Below are 26847 nucleotides of genomic sequence, written 5' to 3' on the forward strand. Positions count from 1 at the left end.
AAAGTATATTTCAATCAGTATGGCATTCAACATCAAGTCATCATGAAACACTGGGTCAACATGAAAGGAATCGCCTGAGAGAAGACAGCAGCTGCTGTGAGCCTACCTGTCTTGGGCCTGCTGGGCCCTGAGCTCATGCAGCTCCTGCTCGAGCCGTTCGGAGTGCTTCTTGTAGCGCGCCAGCTCCTTCTCGTAGCGCCCCGAGCTGCGCAGGGCCTCCTCGGTGTTCTCCTTGAGGATGTGCTGTAGCGAGGCCATCTCCTCCCTGTGCCGGCGTCGCTCGCCCTCGAGCTCATTTTCCTGCTCGCACTGGGCCACCAGCAGGAGCGACCGAGCCTCGTCCAGGTCCCTCTGAAGTGCGTGCAGCTTCTCTGCGAGGACCTCTCGCTGCTGCCGCTCCGCCTGAAGCTCCTCTGCAAATCGAACAGGGTGGTTCATTTCAGACAAAACTTCAGATAAAAATGGCATTTCACGGTGCATTTCCTTTCTTCCTTTTTTGCGATTTGTTCCGTCATGAGTTATCAATCTTCATCTCTGCCTACTATGCAGTGGCGTGTATGTTGAAGGTGTTGCTGTTGAAAATCTTACGATACTAACAAAGCTAGATTTGCTACGTGCAAAAGCCGGAACTAACTATTGAAGCAAACCATCCATTCTGCAGGAATATCAAACTGGCACAGCATCTCGTGTGAAATAAAATCATGTTCCTAATTTTATTAATTGTCTCATCCACTCAAAAGATGCTTATTAGAACAGATAGGTTAGTCAATATGCATTGCATTGCTCTCATATAACGTGATGTTTCTTGGTGTCCTTATTTAACTGTTTTGTTGTTCTAATATCGCTTATGCATATTCCCTGCCTCATCGTATTTCCTATCTATTGTGTTCCAAATATTTTATAATTTCTATAAACAATTTACATGTTACAATTTAATACTATTTATATTTATTACAGGATTCGCAGTCTGACAGTTCTTACTTTTGGGACACCCTATCCTGCTATTTATTTTGCATTTGCTTAAATGTATAACAATCACATATATTTGGATGCAGTAATTACCCCTTTCCCTTAGAACATAAAGGAAAATGATCAACGATAGCCAAACAAGGGAAGCCTCAGCCAATGTTTCAAGAAGTGCTCTTGTTGAAATGTTGCCTCTCGGCTGAAGCTTTCCTCGTTCAGTCAACGTAGATAATTTCATGTCTCCACCTTCCTGCAAATTACTGTATTGTCACATCTTTACCAAAGTGGCAACATGACAAACATTCACAAGAGAGTGTTTCTATGCTCCATGCAATACTTAACAGGCAATGCAGCACAAGAAACGCAAGTGGCGAAGGCATATAAATAACTGTGCGTGTTTAACAGTACAGCTTTTATTGGTCTGCAACGCTTTCTACCAAATTACAGCTTCCCATATATTAGAGCTACAACTTGTGAGCATAAGGCCACCTCAAATCGTGTATTGTTAGTGTAACTTTGTACTTCCAGTTCTTGATATACTATGCTTCAGTCACAAGCACCAGCAGTCACCTGCGATCATCACTGGTCGTAGAAATGCGTTGCTCAGCTTGTCCAGTGATGAATAAGTCCAGATCCAATAATTACATCATGTATTGCAACATAAAAGTATGACACTGTTATTCCAAGACAGATATACCGATGCCTGTGCCTTTCATGTGTGATGCACTACTACTTTGTGAATGCAGGCAGTGAGAGAAATCTCTCTCGCCTTTGTACCGTAGCCTGCTATGAGCAAAATGCGAGTATAGGAAGTGGTTTATTCCCTAAGAAAATGGAAATGGAAATGGCCGACCATGGTTACAGGGCAGGCGGGTGTCTTGATTGCTGTCATCTGCCTTCTGTGTAAATATACAGCACAGCACCTGAACCATAAGTTCCCAGCCAGCCCCAATGGAGGCCTCCACGAGAAATACCTTCTTTTTGCATGAAGAGTTCCTTGAACTTTGCCCTTTTCTGTCCAAACTCTGTCTCCATCGTTTCCTTCTCCTTGCGTAGCTGCAGCAACAAGGTCCCCTCTTCTGCATCTAGGAAGAAAAAAGAAAGGAGTGTCGGCAACATGTTAGAATGGTTGAAGAACGCCTCGAAAACTTTTGATCAGGTGCTTTATGTTGTCCAAGAGAATGTAATTCTTGACAAAAGGACTGGGACACTGCACTAAGCTTGTAACCACCATAATTCTTAGCCTCGACACTGTAAGACTTATGCAGCTCTCTCTTAAAGCAATTTCCAGAAATTTTCTACAAAAAATTTACAACTAGATGACACATAAGTAGCACAAACAACATGTAATCACCAAATGCAACAACACTGAAACAAGACGAGTGTTATAACCTCAGCAAGAATTGCAGGAAACAAAAATAATGCATTTATTCAAATATAGGTTTCTTTTTAATGTTAACCAAAGTTAGCTATCGATCTATTTTCGTGACTAAAGAATCTCTACCTATATTCGTGAACAAAGCTAGCAAAAGTACCAAACTAAGGGAGTTCCTCCATCACACTTGCCCACTGTAAAGCCAGTCTGGAGGTTATCCAGACTGTATTTAGGAAATGCTGCATATCAAAAACACTTGACAGCACAAAAACATCATCATTTAGGGTGCCGAGGACGCCTGCAAAGCATCCAACAAGGACTTCTCTGGCGCTTTGGACGAGGATGCTGCTTGTGGCATCGACTAGCCAGATTTAATAGCCCAGCTTAAGGCAGATTAAGGTGTGTCATGTTCAAAGCTTTCTGTTTTTCTTATTAAATACAGGTCGACCTATATTCAAATGACAATTTTCTATTTCCCGGTGAGTTCTATACATAGGGGTCGACCCATATTCATGTTCAACTTATTTTCAAGTAATAAAGTAAGACCAAAGTAATAAAATTAACAAGAGTGCTTTACTTCGTACACCCCTTTCAAAGCTTTTTGTGTTTCTTTACAAGATTTAATAACAAACAAAGTTAGAGGAAATGTACATAGTAAAGGACAGGTGCTACTTTCAGAACTCACAACTAAAAGAGAAATTGTGTTGTTCTGTGAACCATGGTGAAATTTGGGTCCCAGGACTCGTTCCTTAATATTTGCCAGCAAAGCCACACATTAGCTTAGCTGCCACATGCTTCTTGGTCGTGCAAGACATGCAGGTCTTTCAGCAAACACACATACAAAAAAGAAAGAAAGCTGCCACAGAAATTTGTTTGGGAACTCCCCTTGTTTCTATGATTTTCTAAATATAGTCACGTTTGTTCAAAACAGTACTGCGGATGTTCCTGTCATCACATTTGTACACACAGCTACAAAAAAAAAACTTTCAAACTGCCTGATACACACTACCATAAAAATATGCTTATAAGCTCCCTCTCATATTTTTCTTAAATCTTAAAATCTTCATCTTAAATCTTGTTTTAAGCTGATCAACTGTACCCAATGTCTTCCCAAGTCCATCTTGTATTCATCCTGCAAAATCAGAGTGTGGTGTTGTTTATAACTATAGATAAACAGGAATGAATAATGAGGTGTAACTAATGATTATTGTAGCCTACTGTTAATGTACATAAATGTCCTTGCTGGTACACCATTTCACTGCCTTGACACTCCATAAGTGACACAGCATGATGCAGCCACACTAATTTAGCATATGTTGTGTAAGGCAAGGCGCTGCTGCAAGAAGTGTATTAACAGGCTGCCCATCAACCCCCTTTTGTCGAAGTTTGACACCTGCTTGTCATGGGTTCTGTTACATAAAACATAAGGATGAACTATCTGTGACCCCATACAGACAGAGCTGTCAGTGAAAAATGAGTAACGAATTTCTTTCATCTATTCACTGCTGCTTGTACATTTCGATGATAAAAAAGCAGTATGAAAGCTGGTGTAATAAATCTGATAATAAAGGGCCTACAAAGTAGTGATGTTCTTGACACCTACATATGGTGTGGCTCATTAGGCAATGTATAAAATAAAAATGCTTTGCAAGTCTTTCACATGCCTTTATGGCACAGTGACATGAACTCTGTAAAACAAGACCATCTCTACCTTCAACAGAAATGGGTGGGTAGGCTGAGCATTATGAGACATACTGATGCACTTAAAAAACATGGACAGGTCAGGATGGCAAGGCACGCATAGTGCTAGTTTTATGTTCTGTCTGCTCTTGGAGTGCCAGACAAAAACAGCTGTTGCACCTCTCAAGTGGATTGCTTGATGGCCTTTTCACCATGACATTTTCATTCATGGCCAACTTACAATGAAACTAAAGCAACATGGCAAAGGCTACTACAGCAGTGTAATGCTACATGCAAGCAAGAACCAAATGCCTCAGCATAAAGCTTTCAGCTCATCCTTTTAACAGAGACATCAAGCTATTAGACGCATTCACTTTGGTGAACAGTTCATAACTATAGTCTTTACAACATCACAATGAGCCAAGCAGCTAAACACTCTGATTCCATGACTTCTGTTGCAATTACAGCTTGACAACAGTGGTAAAAAAAAGGAGCACTACAGCGATGAGCGCTTCTTATTACAACTAGCACTCCCACAAATGCAGAAGACAACAAGGCTATGGCTAATATACATGGTAGTAGAAAGAACTGTCCATATTTTGATGGTAGAGTTAGTAGGATGATGGACAAAAAGAGTGCTTGCATTGGACAGTTAGCAGTCCAAGTGATTCGAACTTACACTCTAAAAAATGTTTGCACCCTTTGGGGTGTATATCTGCCACACAACAATAATCGTCATCTGCACTGATGCGTTTCCTTTCTTTAACACTCCGAGCCCGGTACTTTCCCGTAACGAATGGCATGCGCGTTATCAGCATGACATACAATTCCCGACAGGAAAGTAGCGGGCGCGGCGTTTTCAAGAAAGGAAACGCATCAAGGCAGATTACGATTATTGTGGTGCGGCAGATATACACACCAATGGGTGCAAACTTTTCTTAGAGTGTATGGCGTCCAAATAATTCAATGTGAAGGCTTCTGTTCCAACCAAAGCAAGCGTGTCGGTTTTTTTCCTAACAATTGAAGCACACATGGTTTTTTTTACTGGTATTGTTTAATACAACTGTGACCACATTAAAAATGATTGTGCCTTGTTTGGGTAGAAGCATGCATGTCCTGTCCCAGCTTGCGATTGAGATGCACTTGTTGCTTGTTTACATTACCAATTCACAACTTGGCCTACAGTGCCAGAAGACTTATTAAACCAGCATTAATAAGCCTGGCATTGCAATGTATCATCTGCTTTAGCTGTATGAATTCTTAAATATTAATAAACAGTAGAACCATGTTTGTAGGGGATTATGTGCCACTTTATATAAGACATATCATAAGAAGCCAACAAACACTGACACCAAGGACAACATAGGGTCCTTGGTGTCAGTGTTTGTTGGCTTCTTATGATATGACTAATAAAAATCGGGACCCTCGGTTAACCCCCTCTCTTCTACTTTATATAAGAGGTACAATCAAGTAACGGCTGCAGACCTAAAGCAACTTGTAGCATTAAATATTTACCTGAATACGGCTATTTACAACACAACATAAATACTGAAAGAAAAGTGTTTCCACAGGCCCCTCGTCAACCAGACCTCAAAACAGCGGCCCCTACTGTTCAGTACATGTGCTGGAAAAGGCTACCCTTGCTGCTGCGACTTTTAGTTGCAAAGGAAAAGGACTAGCTACTCTAAATGGTGAACACATCCTACTGGATTAGCAAATTTTTATGGCTGCAGTAAGGTACTGCTGAGTAACTAATTACAATTGTCACTCATAATCGCACAAATACAATTTATTTAGTTCTATGTCACACCTGTGCATCTTTTGATTTGTTTTTATAGCCTTCTATTAAATGTCCTGAAGCATGCAACTGAAGCAGTGAAAATTCCCATGCAGGTGTATTTCCTAACAAAGCCTACAAGCAACCTGCATGATCGATTACTATTACAACGTGAACGGAAGCGCAAGTACAGCAGCATGCCTATCGTCGGAATGTACTCGAAGTCAAATATCGCATGTCTCTCTATAAAGTGCCAGTGCGTACGGTACGCAGAACCTTTCAGCAATAATATTAAACTATAGGTGAATAGGTAGTGGAAAAGATTATTTCTATTGCCGCTTGCGAATGAGTGTTCTTGAATAAAAGCGTGGCTGTCTTCACCACTGTTAGTGAGCGCGTCGCCAAATTAAGCGACGATGTAAAAAACAAAACACTGCAACGCAGAAATCGACCAATTGTCGGCTAGCGGCAGGTGCACGTAGTTGTCGAAAGTCCGTCTGGAATGCAACTGCTCGCTGCTGTCGCGACGCTGTCATATGACGAATAGCCAAAACAAAGTTTGCGTGCAAGAAAGCGAAAGAAGAAAGTGAACGACAAAGCGAAACCTCACTGAGGTGCGAGACATCTCCGCAACAGGCGTGACCGCCACAGCGAGCAGTCCGCCGTTACAACGTTTACTTTTTGCACGGCTGCCTAACAGTACAAAAAGAGAGGCAGGAACTGAAGACGCAGCGCGCCAACGCCCACAACTTCCCCGGTTTTCTTTGCCAGTGAAAAGGTATTTCGTTGGTGTCGTGTCAATCAGCTGCTGATGACTCCCATCGCCCTAATGTATCACTGTGAACTTCACGAGTCGAGAGGACCATGGCACGTCTGCTGGCACCGTCGGCGGAGTTGACAAGGGATCGCGCAGCCTCGGTCACGCAGATTTCATGACTGGAAAAAGACCCATGAACATCCCGACACTGCGCGATATTTGGGTTCGCCTCAGGCTTGGAGGGGGGCGAATCATATGCACAGTTGTGAGCGGTCAACAAAATGCGGTTTAAGCCTAAGACTCTCGATAAAACAACCTTTCGGTACGCGACAGAGAACTTACTTTCTGTGTCTCCGTTCTCAGATTGATGATCCATGCCTTTGCCGTCCATGGTGATGCAAGCTGCGTCACGGAGATGCAATTACTTCACTGTAGAAAATTTCGGAACTTCATTTTCGGGTTGCACACTCCGCATAGCGGAAGTTCTCTATGGGTGACAGCAGAAAAAAAAAATCGCAAACGATCTCACTGCCATCTGGGCTGCTGCTGTTTGCTCGTTCGGTTCCGGTCTCGTGAAATTGATTATTGATTCATCGTGCTAATGTACGAGGCTATGGCTAGGCAAACACTTTATAAATTAACCGGCTGCATTTAGTACGCGGTTTCTTTCCAATACGCGCGCTACCGCAACTGCGCTCATACGGGACCAAAAAAAATCGGTGCAATTAATTTCGGTTTCGCATTCTACGACACGCTATGGCGCGCGAAATGCGCTGCGCTACAGCTTCACGTAATTTTTGAAAAATAAGTTACTCGTGATGTGTCGACTCGAAAACGACGCGTGAATAGGTGAACACAAAAAATAATCAACAAGTAGCTTTCGCGACGAGCAATCTCATTGATAACATCTACGAAGTGCATATGTGTGAGTGAGTGAGTGAGTGAGTGAGTGAGTGAGTGAGTGAGTGAGTGAGTGAGTGAGTGAGTGAGTGAGTGAGTGAGTGAGTGAGTGAGTGAGTGAGTGAGTGAACTTTTATTTGGGTCCAGCAAACGGACAAAAAACGCACAGCCGGCTAATCCCACAACAGGACCGACAGGTGTAGACTTTCGGCTTAATTACAGGCGGGATGAATGGCCAGGATTTCGTCTTCAAAGATGGGACTTCGCAGGAGCGGGTCCCACTCTTCCTTGGTGAACTTAATTATGTTCCAACGACCCGCACTCCCAGAGCATGTGAGACAACGTAGAAGCCTCACCACAGGCCGGGCAAGAACAATTCGGGTAAATGTCAGGATATATGCTGTCAAGGGATGCTGAGTTGGGTAGGAATTAGTTTTCAGGAGTTTGAGCGTGACCGCCTGCGGCCTGCTTAGCTTGAAATGAGGCGGCGGGAAAACCCTTAAGTAAGTAAAGGAATTCAGTAATTTCGTTGTGCTTGATAGGAGCATCCCTGTGTCCGGGGGGAGAGCCGCCCGATCCGAGGGCAACGTGGTCAGTAAAATTAAGCCACGCGCACCCTCGTGGGCAGACTCGTTGAGGTTCAGAGGAACCCCCTCGATAGCCCCAAATTTGAATATGAACAAACTCTTACCTGAATTCACAATTTCAACTACCTGCCAGGCTACCCGGCCTTCCTGGAATGCCCTGACGGCCACTTTCAGATCGCTGTACACCCTGGGCGCTATAACGTAACACTATTCCAAATTTTTCTATTCCAATTCTGCAATCAGTCCTCCGCGATTGGTGAAAAACTTTTCTGGACCACCCCCACTTCACCTGTCTTTCACGCGACGTCGCGGAAACTGCGATAGCTCCCCATCTGATATGACGTCTACACACGGATTATGCATGACTTGACCGAACAAAAGAAAAATAGTTATTTCTGATTCGACGCCTTTTCGCCATTAGCCCTCGGCTATTGTTCAAAATATTTCGGGCTGCACCCACTTCACCTGCCTGTCCCGCGACGTCACAAAACCGCAAAAACGCACCGCGTCAAAGTGACGTGTACGCATTAAAGATTCTATAATAAGCCGAACAAAACTGAATTTTCTTCTGAATAGCCGCAGGCTGCCCCGTTCCGAAAGGAATAAAAGATGGCGGCCACCGATCGTTCAGGCACTGGCTACTCGCACCTGCTGGAGAGCATGGGTTTATTTGCGCATAATAAAACTTTTTGCGTGGCCGTGTAACGTTTTCGAGCAGTTTCTGCGCGTTCACGACCTCGTTCTGCCAACTCTTCTTTGCTGAGGATCCGTTTTACGGATCCTCACGGATGCCGCTGGATACCGCCGCGATTTTCGACCAGCCACCGTAAGCTAAGTAAGGGAAAGCGGACCATTCACAGATGCCGGCACCACCCTCTTCATCCGCTTATAGATTTTCACTGCAGTGGCTCAGTCCAACACTCTCTAGAGAACTTGAGGCCTTCTGGCTGACCCTCTCACCTTAAGCTACGTCACGCAAGAGAAGCCTACATAGAAGTTCCGTGCAGCGTGCTACGAAGCTACGAGCAGCGCACCTGTGTTGAAAATGAAGCGTGGAAGATATACAATGGTTAACCCCGGCTATTCGGAGAGGACCGAGGGGACGACGGCGGCGAAAACAGTTCGATTAGTTCCAGGAGCCCTGCCGCTCTTTGAATAGCTTCGGGGTTAAACAGGATCCGGCATGCTTGGCCTTGCTGCTGCATGCTTCCGAACGCACATTTTTTCTAGACGTGACCAGTGCATGTAGTCTCAACAATTGTGCTGTGCTTGCGATTGCGTGTACCGCGAGTCTTCATTGCCCCGGAATGTGGGGTGTCATGCCAAGATATACCTAACAAGTGCTGCGTGCCCAATTGCCGGAGCAATTGCATGTACAAATCGGGGCAAAAAAAAATCATGTCTTCAAGTTCCTGCAAGATGAAGAAGCCCAGAGTGCCTGCATTAGGGCGCTTCCACGTGCAGACTTCATTGTATTACCGCTCTACAGGGTAAGATGTTCAGAACTTCTTTAAACAGTTACTTTTTGAAAAATACGGAAAGGTTAATTGCTCAAGTACAGAAAGTGCCTTTACAGAAAGTGATGATTCCTCATAGTTCGACGCCTGCGAAGATGGACACAAATGTGAATTTGTGTTAAGGCACCTTTTCTGGTGTAGAACGAATATTTTATTGAATAACTACTGCTTCAAGATGAATGACAAGATATTGGATGCCAATGCTAAGGCAAGGAAGAGAAAAGCTGAAACTCTGCGCAATAAGGTAGCTGTTTCCTTGTAAATAGATGCACGAATGTTTCATATCCCATTTCTAAACTTATTTGAGTTGTGAATTAGTGGGCTGCGGCAGTTAGTGCGTCGAAAGCGAAATTATTCGTTTAAGCATAATCTAGATTGGAATAAGTACATGTGTCCCTAATAAAATTGTTCATACGCAATTGTGAAGCTAATCGAATGCGTTACGTTCATTATTGCCGCGCCATAAAAACCGTAAGTGCAAAAATACAGAAGGAAAAGTTTTTATGGATTCAATTTATTTGGAGTAATAGGTATTAAGTGTGGGGTATAATAATAATAATAATAATAATAATAATAATAATAATAATAATAATTCACAAACAACGTACATTACAAAGACGACAAAGCGCGACGCTATAAAAAGCTGCTGGCATCAATACCTGCACAAGCTTTACAAATCTGTTTTGTATCTGCGCCTCTAAATATATGCTTCGTAAGGGTTCTGCTGCTCATTCCACAGTTTCAACTGAAGAAAAAAGCGTGAGTATTCAATGGAAGCATACTGCTGCTAAGTGAACCAAGTCGCGATCCCTTCATTCAACCCGTATCCCCAAGCGCGCCGCCGGCCTCTTCTCTATGACGTCATTCGCCGAGCACTCAGGCCTTCTTGTCTAGGTGTTGCTCAGCCCCATCGAATCCCTCTCCACTTCAGCGTGCTCCTCGCCTCTTTTGAGCCAATTAGGTAACACAATCCGCTCAGTGTAGGCAATGTTATTCGTTTTTCAAGCAATTAAACAAAAGTGACCTCCTATGAACGAGGAGTGCGTTTTATTGGTCTGTTGACATAACCCTGCGGTTGACCGTCCGATGCTTGCGTCGGTAGTTACGCGCATTTGACATCAGGAGATTAACATATTGGAATAATTTTACGTTGCAGGGCCCCGTCTCTCCGACCGTATTGCATGGCGAGGGCAATGGTCACTGCTCGGCCACCTCGGGGTCCGTCTTCCGGACCGAGGCACAGTTGGCGACTTTGCCCAGCGTGTCCACGACGGAAACCGCAAAAGCCTTGTCATCTCGGTATACGTGGCGGCGTTCACGAAGCTCGGTTCGACCTTGTCCTTGTAGATTTGCTTTAGCCGTGGCTTCTTGAAAGCGAATTATACGGGTGTCACACGGCGCACTCTTGATCGCGATCAAGCCCGATCTGGATCGAACTTTTCGGTCGTGATTGGCTCCATTGCACAAAATGCGCGAGCGAGCCAATCGCAGTCGAGAATTTCGATCCGGAGCGGTGCCTATAGCAATCAAAAAAAAATTAAATTAAATTATGGGGTTTCACGTGCCAAAACCACCCTCTGATTATGAGGCACGCCGTAGTGGAGGACTCCGGAAATTTCGGCCACCTGGGGTTCTTTAACGTGCACCTAAATCTAAGTACACGGGTGTTTTTGCATTTCACCCCCATCGAAATGCGGCCGCCGTGGCCGGATTTCGATCCCACGACCTCGTGCTCAGCAGTCTAACACCATAGCCACTGAGCAACCACGGCGGGTAGCAATCAGAAGTGTACGCCGTGACATCGGCATTGCATTTTCTCTCTCACATTGCTCGACAGGTCGCTACCATTCGCTCAGAGCCGTTGCTTTAACTCAAAGTTTGGCGACTAATATCAAGAGAAGGGCACCGACGGTGTGGCGTTGTAGGCAGCTTCGTCTCGACCCTGTTTACTGCGAAAATAAGGAGCTCTTCTCATCACCTCTCTTGGTCGTTTATATATATATATATATATATATATATATATATATATATATATATATATATATATATATATATATATATATATATATATCATAGATCCTTCTGTACTTTCTCATCAAAGTATATATCTCTTTTATTGTGGAACGACGTGGCATTGAGGCAGTTGGTGAACTTCAGAAGTAAACATGTTGCGCGCAAAATGGAGGACACCACACAGAGACGAGCACTATAGAGCGCTTAGTGTTTGACGTCTTCCTTGTGGTGTCCATTTTGCGCGCAACATATGCTTACTTTTGTTTCATTGCGTTTCGGCTCACTCAAATTCAGAAAAGTCCCGCAAAGCAGAAGCGGGTGATGCACATGGAAACAGTGGGCACACATATTTATGATTAATTTCAATATACTGCCACTTCTGTGTGAGGCACGGGAGGACGGGGGGGGGGGGGACTGTCGTGCAAGCACAAAACAAGATATGGTCAGTACAAACAGAATACATGCACTATCGGTAACCAATTAGACAAAGACTAAGAAAAACAACAATTATAACTGGGCAGCGAATAAAATTTTGTTCTAGTGCAGTTCAAGAAGGAAAGGCAAACACCGGCGCAGGCATATATCCAGAGAGGCATCCATTAGTACTAATTAGTCAGCACACAGGCACACTGATGCATACAAGTATATACAAACACATATTCATTAGTAATATGCAATTAACAAAGGCAAAATCGGACATCCGCCCGTTCGCAGCAATTGCTACAAAGGAAACTCATACGGGTTCCTCGAAAGAAAAGCCTCTCAGTTGAAGAAAAATTCTTCCTGGTCCGGGACTCAAACCCGGGACCAGGACCAGACCTGCCGGTCCCGACGTGGGACTAGCCGGTTGCGCAACGAGTTCGCGTCCTCGCCGGACCTGCAATATAGTTTCTTCACTCACTCACTCACTCACTCACTCACTCACTCACTCACTCACTCACTCACTCACTCACTCACTCACTCACTCACTCACTCACTCACTCACTCACTCACTCACTCACTCACTCGCTCATTCACTCGCTCGCTCACTCACTCACTCGCTCATTCACTCGCTCGCTCACTCACTCACTCACTCACTCACTCACTCACTCACTCACTCACTCACTCACTCACTCACTCACTCACTCACTCACTCACTCACTCACTCACTCACTCGCTCGCTCACTCATGCAGCTTGGCGAAGGCGTCGGGGTCCATATTATATATGGCAGTGGCATTTACAAATACGCAACATTTTTCAGCACTAAACAAGAAGGAAAAAATTAGCATAAAAAACATATTCAACAATAATGTTGAATTTCGAAATGAAAATCACGCGATAAATAGTACAGAATAGTAGCGTGTTCGTACATTAACAAAAGCGTTCCGAGCACCGGCATTATAGGCATATATTCACGCGACCCCGGGCCACTGAGAGGCAATCGTACAGTGAAAACAAACACCGCAACTTTCGCAAACGGTAATGTGAGATAGTCGCCTCCGAGTTACAAGTACATCGACAAAATATAACAGCAACAAATTGTAGATCATCGGCAACGATCATGCGCATTAGCCTGGTATTGCATGCCGGCCGGATGACAAGTACGGTTTTATTAGGCACGCGAACAGGAAAAATTGATTTCACATATCTATGCACACGACTTGCACAAAAGGGAAAACGATCGATCAAGAAAAGTAGCTACGATTTGTACACTTAGTTTGATTTGTACACTTAGTTTGAGAACCACATACACATCAGTTCGACTTCGCGTTATTTCTGACTCAGCTGGCATCCTACAATAATGTACACGATGAACGAAACGAAGGGATTCGCACGTAGCACATTTCGTATGCTCACGATCTGCGTGGACCCACGACAAGCGATGTCCTCCGCAGTACGAATAAATTTAACTTTTGAAAAAAGTAAAAGCAAGGTCCGTGGCGTGCTCAAACGAAGAGCGTCCAGCGTTGAGGTCTCGGAGAGCACGCTGACGACACCGCCACGACTGCGGTTAGAGCAGCGACGGTGGGCCAAGGGACGGTCGCCCAGGGAGAGGAGGAGGCGTACGAGAAGAACGAGCGGAATACGGTGCGCGTCGACTTGGCGAAGCCACCTTCGTCGGCGATGGGCCGCACGTTGCCCGCCAGCAGGCCGGTGCACGAGGAGTCCCCGCCCAGACGCCAGTGCAACTTGCGCATCTCCTCTAGCTGCGATCGGGAGAGAGAAAGAGAGAGAGAGAGAGAGCACTGAGAAACAGTCGTCATGATACGCAGGCACTGTTATATGCGAAAGATCGACGGTGGCAGCCAGGACTGACCCTGCTCTCGGGTGATGCGGCGTTCCCTCCAATGATGGGGGCCCGTCTGTCTGTCCGCCCGTACCGCCCGTGTATGTATGTATGTATGTATGTATGTATGTATGTATGTATGTATGTATGTATGTATGTATGTATGTATGTATGTGGCGCAGACACGCACACACACACATACATCGATACTTGCACTGTACAAACCATTACTTTAAAGCAAGCTTCTCCGCACATAGAGTGTTCTTGCGAAGAAGCCAGCTTTGGCAAGCAGCCGAGTAGACCATAAATATGATCGCTTGGCGCAAACAAGGACGGGAGGTAACAAGGGGAGCGCCAACTTTCGATTGTTTATTCTATATTGTATACCATCCACTATATACACGCAAGCGAATGCGCAACATACAGAACTTCTTCAATCGCGCGACATCCTAATCACAGCCGGTTATCAAAAAACCTTCTTTCTGCATGCGAAAGTGAAACTGATGTATCGATAATACGAGATGAACCTCGCACTTTAATACGAAACGCCTTTTGCAGTTCACGTGCCGTGGTGTTCCTGCTTCTTCCAAGAATCCGTATCTTGTCCAGTCGTGGCTCACACTGATGTGAATTGCAGTGCCTATAGGCAAATGTGATCCGTCTTTACCTTTCAGTGACAGCTCATGTTCCCGCGCATGCTCACTTACGCGACGCCCAGTCTGGACGACATATATGTCTTACCGCAAGACAGCGGAAACTCATAGACGACTCCGGTAGCACATTTTATGTACGGCTTGGCATGCATTTTACAACAAGCACGTTGCTTGCTCCCATCAGAAAGTATGCCGACTGGCACCCCACGTCTGTCTGCAACCTTCTTTAAGTTGCGGGTTGCACGGTGAATATAAGGTACGACTTTCGGCCTCACCGTCCTCTGCGCTTGCTCAGCCCTTCTCATGTGCTCGTCGCTTTTAAATTTCTGAAGGAGCGACTCGAAAGAGCGAGTTTCATCTTGTATTAGCGACACATCAGTTTCACTTTTGCATGCAGAAAGAAGGTTTTTTTTTTATATAGTCGGCTCTGATTAGGATGTTACGCGATTGAAGAAGTTCTGTAAGTTGCGCATTCGCTTGCGTTTATATATTGAATGGTATGCAAAATAGAATAAACAGTCGAAAGTTGGCGCTCTCCTTGTTCCCTTCCGTCCTTCCTTGAGCAATATGAACCGACTAGACCAGCAACATGTACTTTTGGCATGCAGTTTTTTTCGAGAGCTTCGGATGAACTTAATCAAAATTAACCGCCGCGGTAGCCCAGTGGACATGGTGTTGAGCTGCTGAGCCCGATGTAGCGGGTTCGATCCCCACTGTGTTCTGATTGGGGCGGAATGCAAAAAAAATGCGCTCGTGCATGCCGTTTCACTTGGTGCTCATTAAGAAACCCCAGTGGTTCAAAATGAATCCACTGCAGCATGCCTCATAATCATAGCGTGGTCTTGGCACGTAAAGCCTCGTAATTAAATTATTTAGCGAACGTATAGCTCGCTACGTGCGGATGCAACAAAAAGCACTGCACACAGGCGACCAAGACCGAAAAGATGGTGGGAAATTTCCTGGCATAACGACAAACGTCGTAATCGGGGACAGCTTTTCTGTTGTGACGACAGGTGCATTCCTGGGGAGGTATTCTGTAAGAGTCCACCTAGTGGACGCGTCCATGTCGTCTGCTGCTGAAGTGCCGATCGGCTGTGGCGCCGAGTTGCTGCGGACGAGCAGCCCAGCCAAGCAAATCAGAATTTCAACAGCAGACGAAGTGGACATGTCCACTAGGTGGACTCTTTACAGAATACCTCCCTGCAGGTGTAGAAACAGCGTAGATTCCTCGTACATCTCTTTCCGCTAACACGTAGCGTAGTGGAGGGGGACGAGCGAACCACGAACAAGACGGCTGCGCCATATGTTTGGTTTGTGTGGGCCTCGTCCCGTCGTCTGCACTGTTCGCCACGCTTGGTTCGTGCATAAACGCCGTCAGGTCGAAATAATGTCTGAGCTCGACTACGACACTTGACTCTCTTTGCGTCGAGCTCGACTAAAAAAGAAAAAAAAGAAAAGGGAAATAAATTGTCGTATTTATCGTCTGTCGCCGTTTTTAGGACAGAGCGCGACCTCTCCAAGCACAGTGCCTGTTTCTGGCCTATCGGGACGGTCCTCTGGAAGACGACGTTGATGGTTCGCTCGGTGCATGGCGGGAAGGACAGGGACCCCGGGTAGATGTAGTACTCGAGCGTGGAGCGCGGTATCAGCGACGACATCAGGAACTCGGTGGTCGTGTGCAGCCCCTGTTCGTCGCCGTGCAGTTCCTGGATGGCGTCCAGGAACGGAGCCAGGTCCTCGTTGTCGTCGCTCGTCTCCTGTGCGCATGCGCCGTGGGTCCAGACGGTCGTCATACCGACCCTGCCGTTTGGCGCCGTCTGTCGGTGCCGTTTCCTTGCGCTAATTCCATCATTATTAGCGTGAGCCGACTAGCCAAACCTTCCTGTTCTATTAAACAAGGTGGCTGTTTTATTTAGTTTCTTCTTCCGATTATAAAAAAAATGTAATTATTTTTTCTTGCAGGTTTATTATTTCGTGAGACAAATTTTATCTCCCTTTCGTTTTGAAACAGTGGACAAATAACTGCTGCGCAGAAACATACAAAATGACACCTGGTTAAATATTTCAAGGCGTAAGACACACAACGCTGGAAGCACTTTTATATGATTGAGTCGTTATTTTCTATTCTATGGCGCGTTGAAATTCGCTGTCCCGAACGTGAATTTGCAGTGGCCACTCAAAAGGCAAAATTTTGAAAACATCTAGGCAAATTTTTTTTTCAAGATCTCCTCCAGACATATAGCTTCATGCTATCAAAAAGAATTATTCTTCTATATGCAAGACCTGCCGGGACATCGCGGCCGCAGATTTTCTGGGTGTGAAAAAATTAGTATGTGGAGAAAAAGTATCAAGAGCAGCCGGAGAACACAACGCGCAAAGCTTTAGTAGGCTCCAGGAGCAGAGACAAAGATGGCGACACGCTAAGCCCTGGAATGCGAGCGCTGCATGTGCTGTAAGTGGCGAGGGCCGTTTTTGCGTCGACGCGGGTTGAAACATCACTTGCGCTATGTATTTTAAAATTGATATTACGGCTGAACTATCGACAAACGTCATAAAAAAGATTAATTGACAGATAACGAGAATAATTGATCGAGCTTTTTGACAATTTTTCCGTTTAAAGACCTCCAGACACCCCCCCCGTCCACCCCTCCTTATGAGGGCCCTGGTGCTTGAAAAAAAAGACTTCACTATTGTTTAAACAATTTCAATGAAATTTCGGCAGTTAATCTATTTTTAACAGCTGATTTCAAAAATACAATTATTGTTTTTCCTTGGATAAATATTACTTATATCTGAGGAAGGATGTCCTTTGTTTAGGGTTTAATTAGCTAATTAAAAGCAAATTGTGCGGCATAGTGCAGCACACAAAAGCGATTCTGAAAGTTCATAGTATATCGTAAATTATAAGTCGTTGTGTCAGGGCATTTTTAAACGATGTTATAGGTTGTCAAACTTAGTCATAAACAATGCCCACCTTGATACTGGAGAAAAAGGTTAATTTTGAAAATTTCCTCAAAAAATTACCATAACAACATTTACTTCACGACATATCACATCCACTTATCTTTCTATGAAAAAGAAATCAGAACGATAACCGAAGTAGAACACAAAAGATGTTGCTCCTCCACAACACAAAGGCCACGAAAATTGTTGTTTTGAGAAATCCTCCTTAAGAAATCCCCCTTAAGGCTATGAGCGCTGATCGATACGTTAAAACAGATAAGACAGAACTATTATACAATCAGCTGCTATACCATGTTTAGAGCGACAGAAATTTAAGCTAGTTGGTAGGTACCCGCGTTTAAAAACGGTAGGTGGTAGGGGTAGGCCGACTGTCAACGGAAAGGTCGCGCAGTGGCGGAACAGAAGGTAAGACGCAAAACTGATCTGCGCATGCTCAGGAAGAGCGTCGCCGGCCGTCGAATTTACAGCGGCGTTCGTAAACTTAGCGAGTCTGTCTTGTCCGTTTCCCGGTACTTCTGCTGTCCGTGTCTGCACGCCTGCCTTTTTCTAACATAAACTTTAAATATGCTGTGTTCCACTGATCCGCTACCGTAAATGTGTCGCAGCACCATTACCACCAATGTTGCTATACTTTTGTACGAAATCTCTTTTTTTTTTAACGCACATACGTGACATGCGACACCTCAACGTACGCATCGCGCGGTTGAACAACAACCCCACACGAGGTGGTCACCATCGCTGCTTCTCCAGCATGTGGCTCTCGGTATTCCTGTACAACACACATTAGCACGCCTATATGCTGAAACACTCTATTGCCTTCATTACCATCCTATCACGGTTTCTCTATGCTCATTCCCTATCTATTGCATTTATTACCCTCCATGTATACTCATTCCCTATCTTATCTCTCTTTCTAATAATCATTCGATTCTTTACAACCCGTGTTGCTTACCTCAAAAAGTATGACAAGCACTAGCAGACCGTTGGCTTCCTTGAGACAGTCGTTATCGCTCGTAAGCTCTGTGCTGTGGATTAGCTGCACCTGCAAAAAAAAAAAAAAAAAAAAAAACGTGGCTTATCCTGAGTCCCTACTCCGTCCACTGTGCATTAAAAAGCTAGATTACAACCTAGAGACAAAGACAAAAAAAAAGCTGCATGCTTGTTTTCTTGTCCTATATTTGTTCAAGGAGGTGCCCGTTTATATTATAAGCCACGTAGGTGCGAAGCACCACTAATTAAGCGCTTTAATTACCAGGGTCCTGGCACCAACGATACTGGAACTTTGGCTACAGACCCCCGCGCGAGGCGACCGAAGCCTTGCTAGTGCGTTTCGTGAGACAACTGGACTGGACTGTAAAATAATTTACACCCTTAGAAGTGAAAAAGGGTGTAAATGTGTCTATAACCGACACCCTTAGGGTGTTATTTATATAACGGACACCCGAATGGTGTGAGTTATAGACACATTTACACCGTTTTCCACTTCTAAGGGTGTAAATTATTTTACAGTGATGGACTGGTGCTTGTGACCCTGTATACGTGAGTGAACGTTCATCTGCGAATGTGCGCACAATGGTTGTCCTTCTCCTTCCGCTATTCTCTCTTTCTTTTTCTCTTTCCTCCTCTCCCCTACCCCGCGCATTAGCCCGAAACACGCCCATCACGTGTGTAACGTGCGTCTTAGCTAACGTTAGACGAGCTGTACAACGAAAGAAAAAATTGCGATTTAAAAACACGAAATAAAACTTCATTTATGGTGTTCGGTCGTCATCAGACTTCCGACGACCGAGCACTCTAGGTCTTAATATCGTACCTTGTACCACGTATTTCCTCTCTTTTCTTTTTAAATTCTTTTTCGTTGAACAGCTTGGTTATATAGCGTTGGCTGGGAGACCCTATATATGTGTATAGTGAACAGTTTCGCATTATTTTCGACAAGCCGATTTTTCTTTTCAGTGCCTCACCCCTCCCCCCCCCCCCCACACACACAAAAAAATGTCTCGTTACAAGAGTGTTTTTGCATTCGTCCTCGTCAGAACGCAGTCGCCGCGAGCGACAATATGAAACCCGCGACTTCGTGCTACGTAAAGTAGCAGAACGACATACCCTTACAAGTGCTTCCGATTTTACCGAGAGAGCTCAATGATAAGCAGCGCTGAAACGCGCTTAGGAGTAGAAACACGCACGCAGGACGTTTATAGCGTTAAAGTTCTCATTTCGGGTGAAAAGCGAGGCATGACCTTTCGGAAGAGCCCGCAAAAAAAAAAAAAAAAGATCGGGGACAATCGCACACCGACAGCAGAGGCGTACTCCGTCTTCTTTCATGCATGCAGGGCATTTCTTGGACATTTCACCATGTCATCTCGAATTCGCCATCTTGCTTGCACCGACGGGCTCAGAGGCTACACATGTTGCATCGAGCATACATATACGGCTCAGAGACGGCCGCACCGGAAGCGTCGACCTCTCTTGATTAATCCGAAACGGCGGCTGCATGCATTGTACAGAACACACCTCGGCGGCGTAGCCCTGTTTCTCGATGAGGTGCTCTGAGCCCGAGTCTCGTCCCTGGCCGAAGTGTATGGTGCCCATGAAGAAGCTGTACTGCACCTGCAGGGGCCCTCCGAACACACCGAGGTCCAGGCCGAACGGGTAGAAGAACACTGCGTAGCAGGACGTTGTTAAGGGGGCTAGTTGGTTCGTACTTGGAGGAAGGCTAAAACTGCGCGAAAAAAAAAAATCGAGGACAAGCGGAAGGAACTCGCAACACACCACGAGCGCAGACTGCCAACTGTTCATTCTTTAAAATGGAAGCACAGGCTATTTCAAGCAAGATCCCACGCACGCGACCACATCGTCCCTCACAGTTGTGCAGATAACATATATGAGAATTCTGGAGACTAACTCTAACACCGCTTGTAGCGAATAAACAAGAGTGAAAAAAAAAAAAACTGAACCAATCTATTGTGCGCACAAACACTCCCATACAAAAATGCTTCCTTACTTTCTTTAGAACTTTTATCAACATCCTATCAACTTTAGTAACATCCTATTGACTTTTACTTTTTAGTAACGTTTGTCAAAAGAAAGTTGGTTACTTCTTTTCTAACTTCAGTATGTAAAAAGAAAGTTACTAGAAAGTTAAGACACACTATCTTAACTTTTTAGAAACACGATTCAATAGGAAGTCCATAAAAATAATTATGTTCTTAAAGTACATAACCCAAGTTACAAAACATGCATGAATATTATTCAATAAGGTTATAATTATTCAGGGAACATGGCTGGTGCAAGACAGTCTTGTTTCATGGACAGGTGTAAATTTCCACAATTTTCAATCAACTTTCTAGTAACACTGGTTACTAGAAAGTTGTTAAAAATGATTTAGTGAAAAATGAACATATAACAGCATCTGAACTATAAATGAATATGCAAAGACTGGCTGCTTTAAAAAAAAAAGTTTTTTTTGCACAGTAACTGTTTTCCTAATTTTTAATCAACTTCCTAGTAACAGATGATAGTAGAATGTTCATAGAAAAAAATTGCTCCTAATACCGGACGCTAAGAGGAAATATGGTCTCACCAATTCAAGATGAGGGCACGTATTCTCGAAAACACGACAGCTAGTGCCATGGGAAGCGTGTATATGAGCGGTGATTATGAATTTGTGCTCAGTAGGTGTCAAAGAAGCCCGTAGGCCATGCACCATAACACTAGATGGAGCTGCACGGACGGCGCGCTGATCGGCTCGTGTTCGCCAACTAAAGCGGGAGAAACACGGTCCGATTCGGTGTCCGATCTGGCGTCCGACGCGCCGAAACTGCAGCCCGAATCGAGGAGTTTTGCCGTGCCGAAGCGCCGGATCGGACGTCCGGCGTGCGGCAAACCGGGCAGATTTTCATCGTCCGACGTGTCCGACAACTGCACCGTCGTCTGGTCGCAGCCAATGGCAGCGCGGCTGGCATGTGACGTTCTCTGACGTTCCCTCCACGGAGGCGATGCTGGCTGGCCGGTTTCTCGCAGTTATTCTTTTTCCTTGCCTGCTGCAGTTACATGAAATAGTGACTAGTTCAGTAAAATTATCTCGAACGTGTGCCTGTTATGCAAACCAGCGCCTTGTACACTAGCACTAAGCTACTGGTGAGATCGGGAGCCGCGACGCGAGGGCATTTCGCGAGCAGACATCACACACCGACCATCTGAGCGAGGCCGCTCGCTTCGCTTGCACGTTTGCCCTTCGCAACGACTGCGTCAAGTAAACCAATTGTATTTAATTACGGCCGACCTAAGTGTACAGTGTTAATTGTTTTGGCAAAAATAAGCACTCTTCGACGAGCTCGGGCTGGATCGCAAGCGCCGTCGGCTGCAACGTCCGCCTAGCTATGCCTACCGGCCCTATCGCTGGCTTTAGCGGAGCCGTCAGTGGACAACGCGCCGTCATGAAGTGTTCTGTCACTCACAGGGGCATAATTTTATCGACAGCGTTCGCGTAAAGCGAAGCAGTGTTGTGCAGAGTTGTTTATATTGCGTTTCTCGACGTGGATATGAGCTCAAGCTGGGGAGCTGGATGTGGGCGGAGCTTACGCGCCGCTCATGCCGTAGCATGCAGCGCCGCACGTCGGATCGGACACCGAATCGTACCGCGTGTGTCTGTATAGCTCGCTCATGGTTCGGCTGAAGTCCCCGTATATTCTTTATAAATAAGGAAGCCTACCTAGGCACTGTAAACCCAACGATTGGGGCCTAATGCCTCTTCGCCTCCCACTACGGCTTCCTTTGAGTGACAAAGTCTGATCTCGAAGGCCGTGCTTTTGCAACCTGCATGCACCTCAAGCAATTGCGAATCTCGAAGGCAACATCCGCTTAGTTTTTATAATATACACATTTCCTTAAACTTCGTATCACAAAGTACAAAGTACACACTTTTGGACCAAACAGATATATTAAAGGACTCTATCAAATGTTATTAGGAAAAAAACACGCAATTTTTTCATTTAAGATACATTTTTCTAAAATACCGCAGAGTGGCGCTACTGCAGTATCTGTTTGGTCGACACACCGCGTTGGTTGTAGTGAATGCTCCTTGCAGTAAGGTGGTATTTGAGTTATATTTTAGAAGTGCCTAGACAAAACGTGCTCCTTGTCGTGTGCAGTAACCATCGCAAACCCTCCGGACTCGTGTAACGCCATTAGTTCGCCGTGTGTTTCGAGCGATCCACCAGTGTCGTCAGTGAGTGCCCTAGTACAGCGCCCGTCCGAGCTGCCTTTGTTCTGCCGAGCTGCCTGCCCGCGCTCTCGTGAAAAGTCTGGTACTGGGGCTTCGAATTGTAGTGTTTGGAAGACTGTTGAAGGTTGTGCTTTTGTGGAGCTGGAGTTCATCGGAAGTTCTACAGTGCTTGCGCCAGAGAAACGTCGGTGCCTCTGTACCTGTTAGACGAAGGAGCGTTTGCCAAGTCTTGAAAGGTAAGCAAGTTTGGCGCTTGCGCGCATTCTTGAAGCTTATGATTAACGTAATGAGCGTTGTGTAACTAGCTAGAGCAAAGCGCTTTCCTATCGTATGTTAGCCATGTTGCTGTGCACATTTAGCAAGCAATTTCACGAAAGCTTCCTCTGATGTTACAGCGTGCTTGCATTCTGCTACCCGCCTTCATTGCTATGCCTGAATGGGCACACAATTATGAAAACACATTGAAAGTTGGTGTTCGTTCGGTAGTTTCCTGGCAAGAAGTTATTCGCTATATAGGCATTCCCGCAAGTACAGTACATGTGTAATGTATACGTCGATGTATCATGGGCTTCGCGCGTTGACACACGATTGCTATGACGCTTAAGCAGATAGAAGCTTGTATGAAGGTTTTTGTATGTATACAGTTCGGTTTGGAGGTCCGCGTCGCAAGAACTTGTGTGTATTGTTTATGTTCTTGAGTGTCTTCGCGTATTTGTCTTCTATGTTACAGAGCGGATATAGGCCGATATTACAATAACGAGGTGCATTTTTAATCTAGACATTTCAATCAGACGCCGGCCTTTAAGAAAGACAGACCAACCAAATCTTAATAACGAGATGTCAGCTCTTGCAATCGTAGGTTACGGCAGTGCGTAATAATTTAAAGACTGCGATTTTGTAGCGATACTTACCCCTCGATTCTATATCACTCTTCTCGCCCACCGCTAACGGCCGGCAGCTGCAGTACGTAGCACGGGCCGGGGCGTCGGTCAGCCTACTAACGAATAGCGAAAAGGAATACCATCGCTACAAAATCGCGGTCTTTAAATTATTATGCAAATTTTGTGCACAATGAGATGTTATAAACACACCTTGCATGTACATGAAAAAAAGGTTTACAACAGAGATGACATATATTCATGGGCACATATATGTGTCAATAAAATACTCGAGCGCCTTTCTGCCTACAGAAAAAGAAGTTATGTCTCCTCGAGGGCATGGCGGCTTGTACTAATGAACCTCTAAGGGAAGGTTTTCTCTAATACCTATTTTTGATAGCTAAATGCTTATGTGGCATGTACAAACTGCTTGCATCAATTTCTCATTGGGATGAGCTGTCTAAAATTTAATTTTCAGTAATAATTGCAATAATTAACTCATTTAACCTGTCTTTGAATGACTAAAGTTCTATGCTTCTACCTTGACAAACCTTTTGTGAAATTAGTTTGATGAGGCCCAATATACAGGGCTTTCTAAATTGAAGGTATCAGTACCTATTAAAGACTATGCTAACTATGAAAATGCTGCTTGTGTATGTGGTTTATTCACTCTGTCAGACAAAATCTTTACACCCAAGTGCAGTCAGTAAGTTGAAAACTGCATGTCTGCAAGGGGAAGTCAGAATTGTATTTGAAGACAATTGCATCTTATTTGATAGTTCTCGAGCACTTGTGCGTCACTAATCGAGCACAGCTTGGCCCAATACTCGGTGAGGCTTGAAGCTTTCAATGTATGCTAATCACTAAAACAGCACCAGATCTCACTCTGTGTCAAGGGGTGGCACACATTTGCTTAGTTCTAGGCAGATGCATGTCTTTCTTTTGCATTGAAGTTCCCAATACTTTCTAGTCTTACGTAAAAGTACACAGCTCAGTACAATGCATGTATGGTATACGTGAGGCTGCTTTGTTCTTTAAACCGAATCAACGAGAAGCAGCGACTTTCGTTTTTGCAAACCTTACCCTACTTCCTAACCATTCCTTGATCAAACGTGTATAAAATGAATCTGTGGTTGTTGTATTCTTTCACAGGTAAACATCGGTGACGGTGTATACGTTGAAAAGGGCATGCTGAAGAGGCTGTGCCTGGATGCTAACAACTCAGGCTTTCACTTCGCGGAGGACCTCCTTAAAGCTCCTTTTTCAATAGAAGACGTTGAAGGGAGGTCCTTTTTTTGGGCGGCTGTCAAATGCCTTCCACAGAAGGATCCGTTGGATTCCAAGAAGGTCAACACCATAGTAGGTATGTGTGTCACAAAGAAGCATCTTAATATTCTTTGTGCAGTTTTCAACAAAACTCCTTTCATGGCAATTTCAGTTCTATCTTAGGGTATACTCCTTTCTTTCCTGCTAAAATAGCTATTAACCTGATTATAATAGCATATTATAATGCAAGCTTTGTCACCATAACTAGAAAATTGTCATTACTGTTGGCATATGTATTTTTGTGATAGAGGCCCTGGTCATATGAATGCACTGATAATATAATATCCTGTCTTGTGGAAAGCTAACATGTTTAGTAACAAGCTCACTTTGACAATGTCTGCCTGCACAGCAAAGGCATTTTCTAATCTTGCTGTAGAACGTCCGTAATGCCTGTTCAACTGCTTACATGTTGCTTGTATCATTTCGTGGTTCTTAAGTGCAACACACTCTTCTATGTACCTGTGCCCAAGCAAAGCTGCAGCACAGTTATGACTGGCACCTTGCCTTTCCTAAGATAATTCACACATGAAACTTCCATGTACTGGTCACAATACGAATATCGAAGTTCATTAAACTGAAGTTGATTTACAGCTTTTGTTTGTAGATGACAATTGGTATGATAGAGTTTATGTGTTGTGCATCTGTTGGTGTTACGCACATCCATCACGCTCCCAGCTTTAATGCACTAATTCAGTCATTTCATGCATTTTTAGGACTTTGCACAAAACAAGTGGAGATGTTTAGAGCTCACAGGGTTGAAAGCTTGTCTCTTGTGCACTTCCTTTTTAAGAAACAGATGCATGGTGTGTTGCAATGTCACTGTAGCAAAACTAATATATTGCCTTTTTTCTTCTCTTTTCTAGACTACACAACGCAGCATTTCAGCCTACTTCCAGGGCAGCTGGAGAACTCGTCCTCCTTACTAGCCTGGGGATATTAAATGGATGTGTTCAAGCACAAATGGAAACCTGTCTTCTGTTGCATGCCACACCTAGCCACTTGGCAATCACTATTCGCCACAGACAGATAGCTGACAGGATGTTACTAGCAAGTCGTTAGGATATATAAAGGTGGTTAATAAATAGTCGCAGCACAGTTTTTAGGAAGCAAATAAAAATGTTATTCAGAGATAATCAAAGCTTATTTTTGCAATACATAATTGCAAAACTAGTTACCTCTGAATAAAATTTTTATGTACTTCCTAAAAACTATGAAGCGACTATTTATGAACCACCTTTATACATCCTAACGACTTCCTAGTAACATCCTGTCAACTATCTGTGACGAATAGTCGACAGGATGTTACTAGCAAGTTGTTAGGATGTATAAAGGTGGTCAATAAATAGTCGCTTCACAGTTGACACTTTCTAACGACATAAGATAATAAGCAGTCGGTAAGAATTCTATCGACATTTTATATCTATACTTTCAATTCAATATCGGTGGCCAATAGTCGGTAGGAGGTTACTAGGAAGTTGTTACGGTGTCTAAAGACGGTTTATAGAATGTCGATAGGTTCTAGTAACATTTGTCTAAAGACGGTTTATAAAATGTTACTAAAAATTTTTGTAAGGGCTGAACAGTCAAAAAACGGAGATCCGCACATGTCATAACGGTAACCGAAGTGTAGGCGACAAGTGAGGGAATGGAAAAGCGCGATGGTACCTATAAACCGTGGTTAAAACAAGGTCAACACTAGTGACGTAAAAAGGGACAAAATATAACGAAGATGACAGGATGAAAAGACAACAATCAACCGAAGTAAAGGTGAAGGTGACACTATTAAAAACCTGAAAACTTGTGAACATGGCATGAGGGACGAGTAATAAAACCCTGTAATATATGATGGAGCTAAGCCTGAACTCGCGAGCGATTACATTCGTGCATGGAAAAAAGCCAAACAGACCGCACGTAAAGGCTACTTTTTTTTTGTTGTTGTTGTTGTTGTTGTTGTTGTTGT

The 26847-nt window shown here is 44.4% G+C and overlaps 2 protein-coding genes and 1 long non-coding RNA gene across 7 annotated transcripts in view; 1 reads left to right on the forward strand and 2 right to left on the reverse strand.

Annotated features, from left to right (window-relative positions):
- The window catches only part of LOC142575621 (rab GTPase-binding effector protein 1-like), a 59559-nt gene extending 52489 nt beyond the window's left edge, over positions 1-7070 (reverse strand). For 3 of the 5 annotated variants that reach the window (XM_075685130.1, XM_075685133.1, XM_075685132.1), the window contains exons 1-3: positions 6898-7069; positions 1941-2051; positions 107-413 (exon numbers count right to left, since the gene is read on the reverse strand). In XM_075685130.1, coding sequence (XP_075541245.1) covers positions 107-413; positions 1941-2051; positions 6898-6946 — 467 coding nt within the window. In that variant the 5' untranslated portion in view covers positions 6947-7069. Of the gene's footprint in view, positions 1-106; positions 414-1940; positions 2052-6897 lie in introns of all 5 variants that reach the window. The other 2 variants (XM_075685131.1, XM_075685128.1) reach the window with 1 other exon arrangement.
- Positions 7071-12710: 5640 nt separating this feature from the next.
- On the reverse strand, positions 12711-20311 carry LOC142574521 (uncharacterized). Its single transcript, XM_075683581.1, has 4 exons — positions 20302-20311; positions 19971-20119; positions 18409-18498; positions 12711-13759 (listed from the first exon to the last, which is right to left on the reverse strand). Exons 1-4 carry the CDS (start codon positions 20309-20311, stop codon positions 13499-13501), a joined length of 510 nt encoding a protein of 169 aa, XP_075539696.1. The 3' UTR covers positions 12711-13498.
- Positions 20312-22476: 2165 nt separating this feature from the next.
- On the forward strand, positions 22477-25865 carry LOC142575622 (uncharacterized). The gene is made up of 3 exons (XR_012826691.1): positions 22477-22919; positions 24714-24924; positions 25751-25865. It is a non-coding gene; the product is annotated as an uncharacterized LOC142575622 (long non-coding RNA).
- The last annotated feature ends 982 nt before the right edge of the window (positions 25866-26847 follow it).

The sequence above is a fragment of the Dermacentor variabilis genome, chromosome 3, assembly GCF_050947875.1.
Source record: "Dermacentor variabilis isolate Ectoservices chromosome 3, ASM5094787v1, whole genome shotgun sequence".
In the NCBI taxonomy this organism is placed as follows: Eukaryota; Metazoa; Arthropoda; class Arachnida; order Ixodida; family Ixodidae; genus Dermacentor; species Dermacentor variabilis.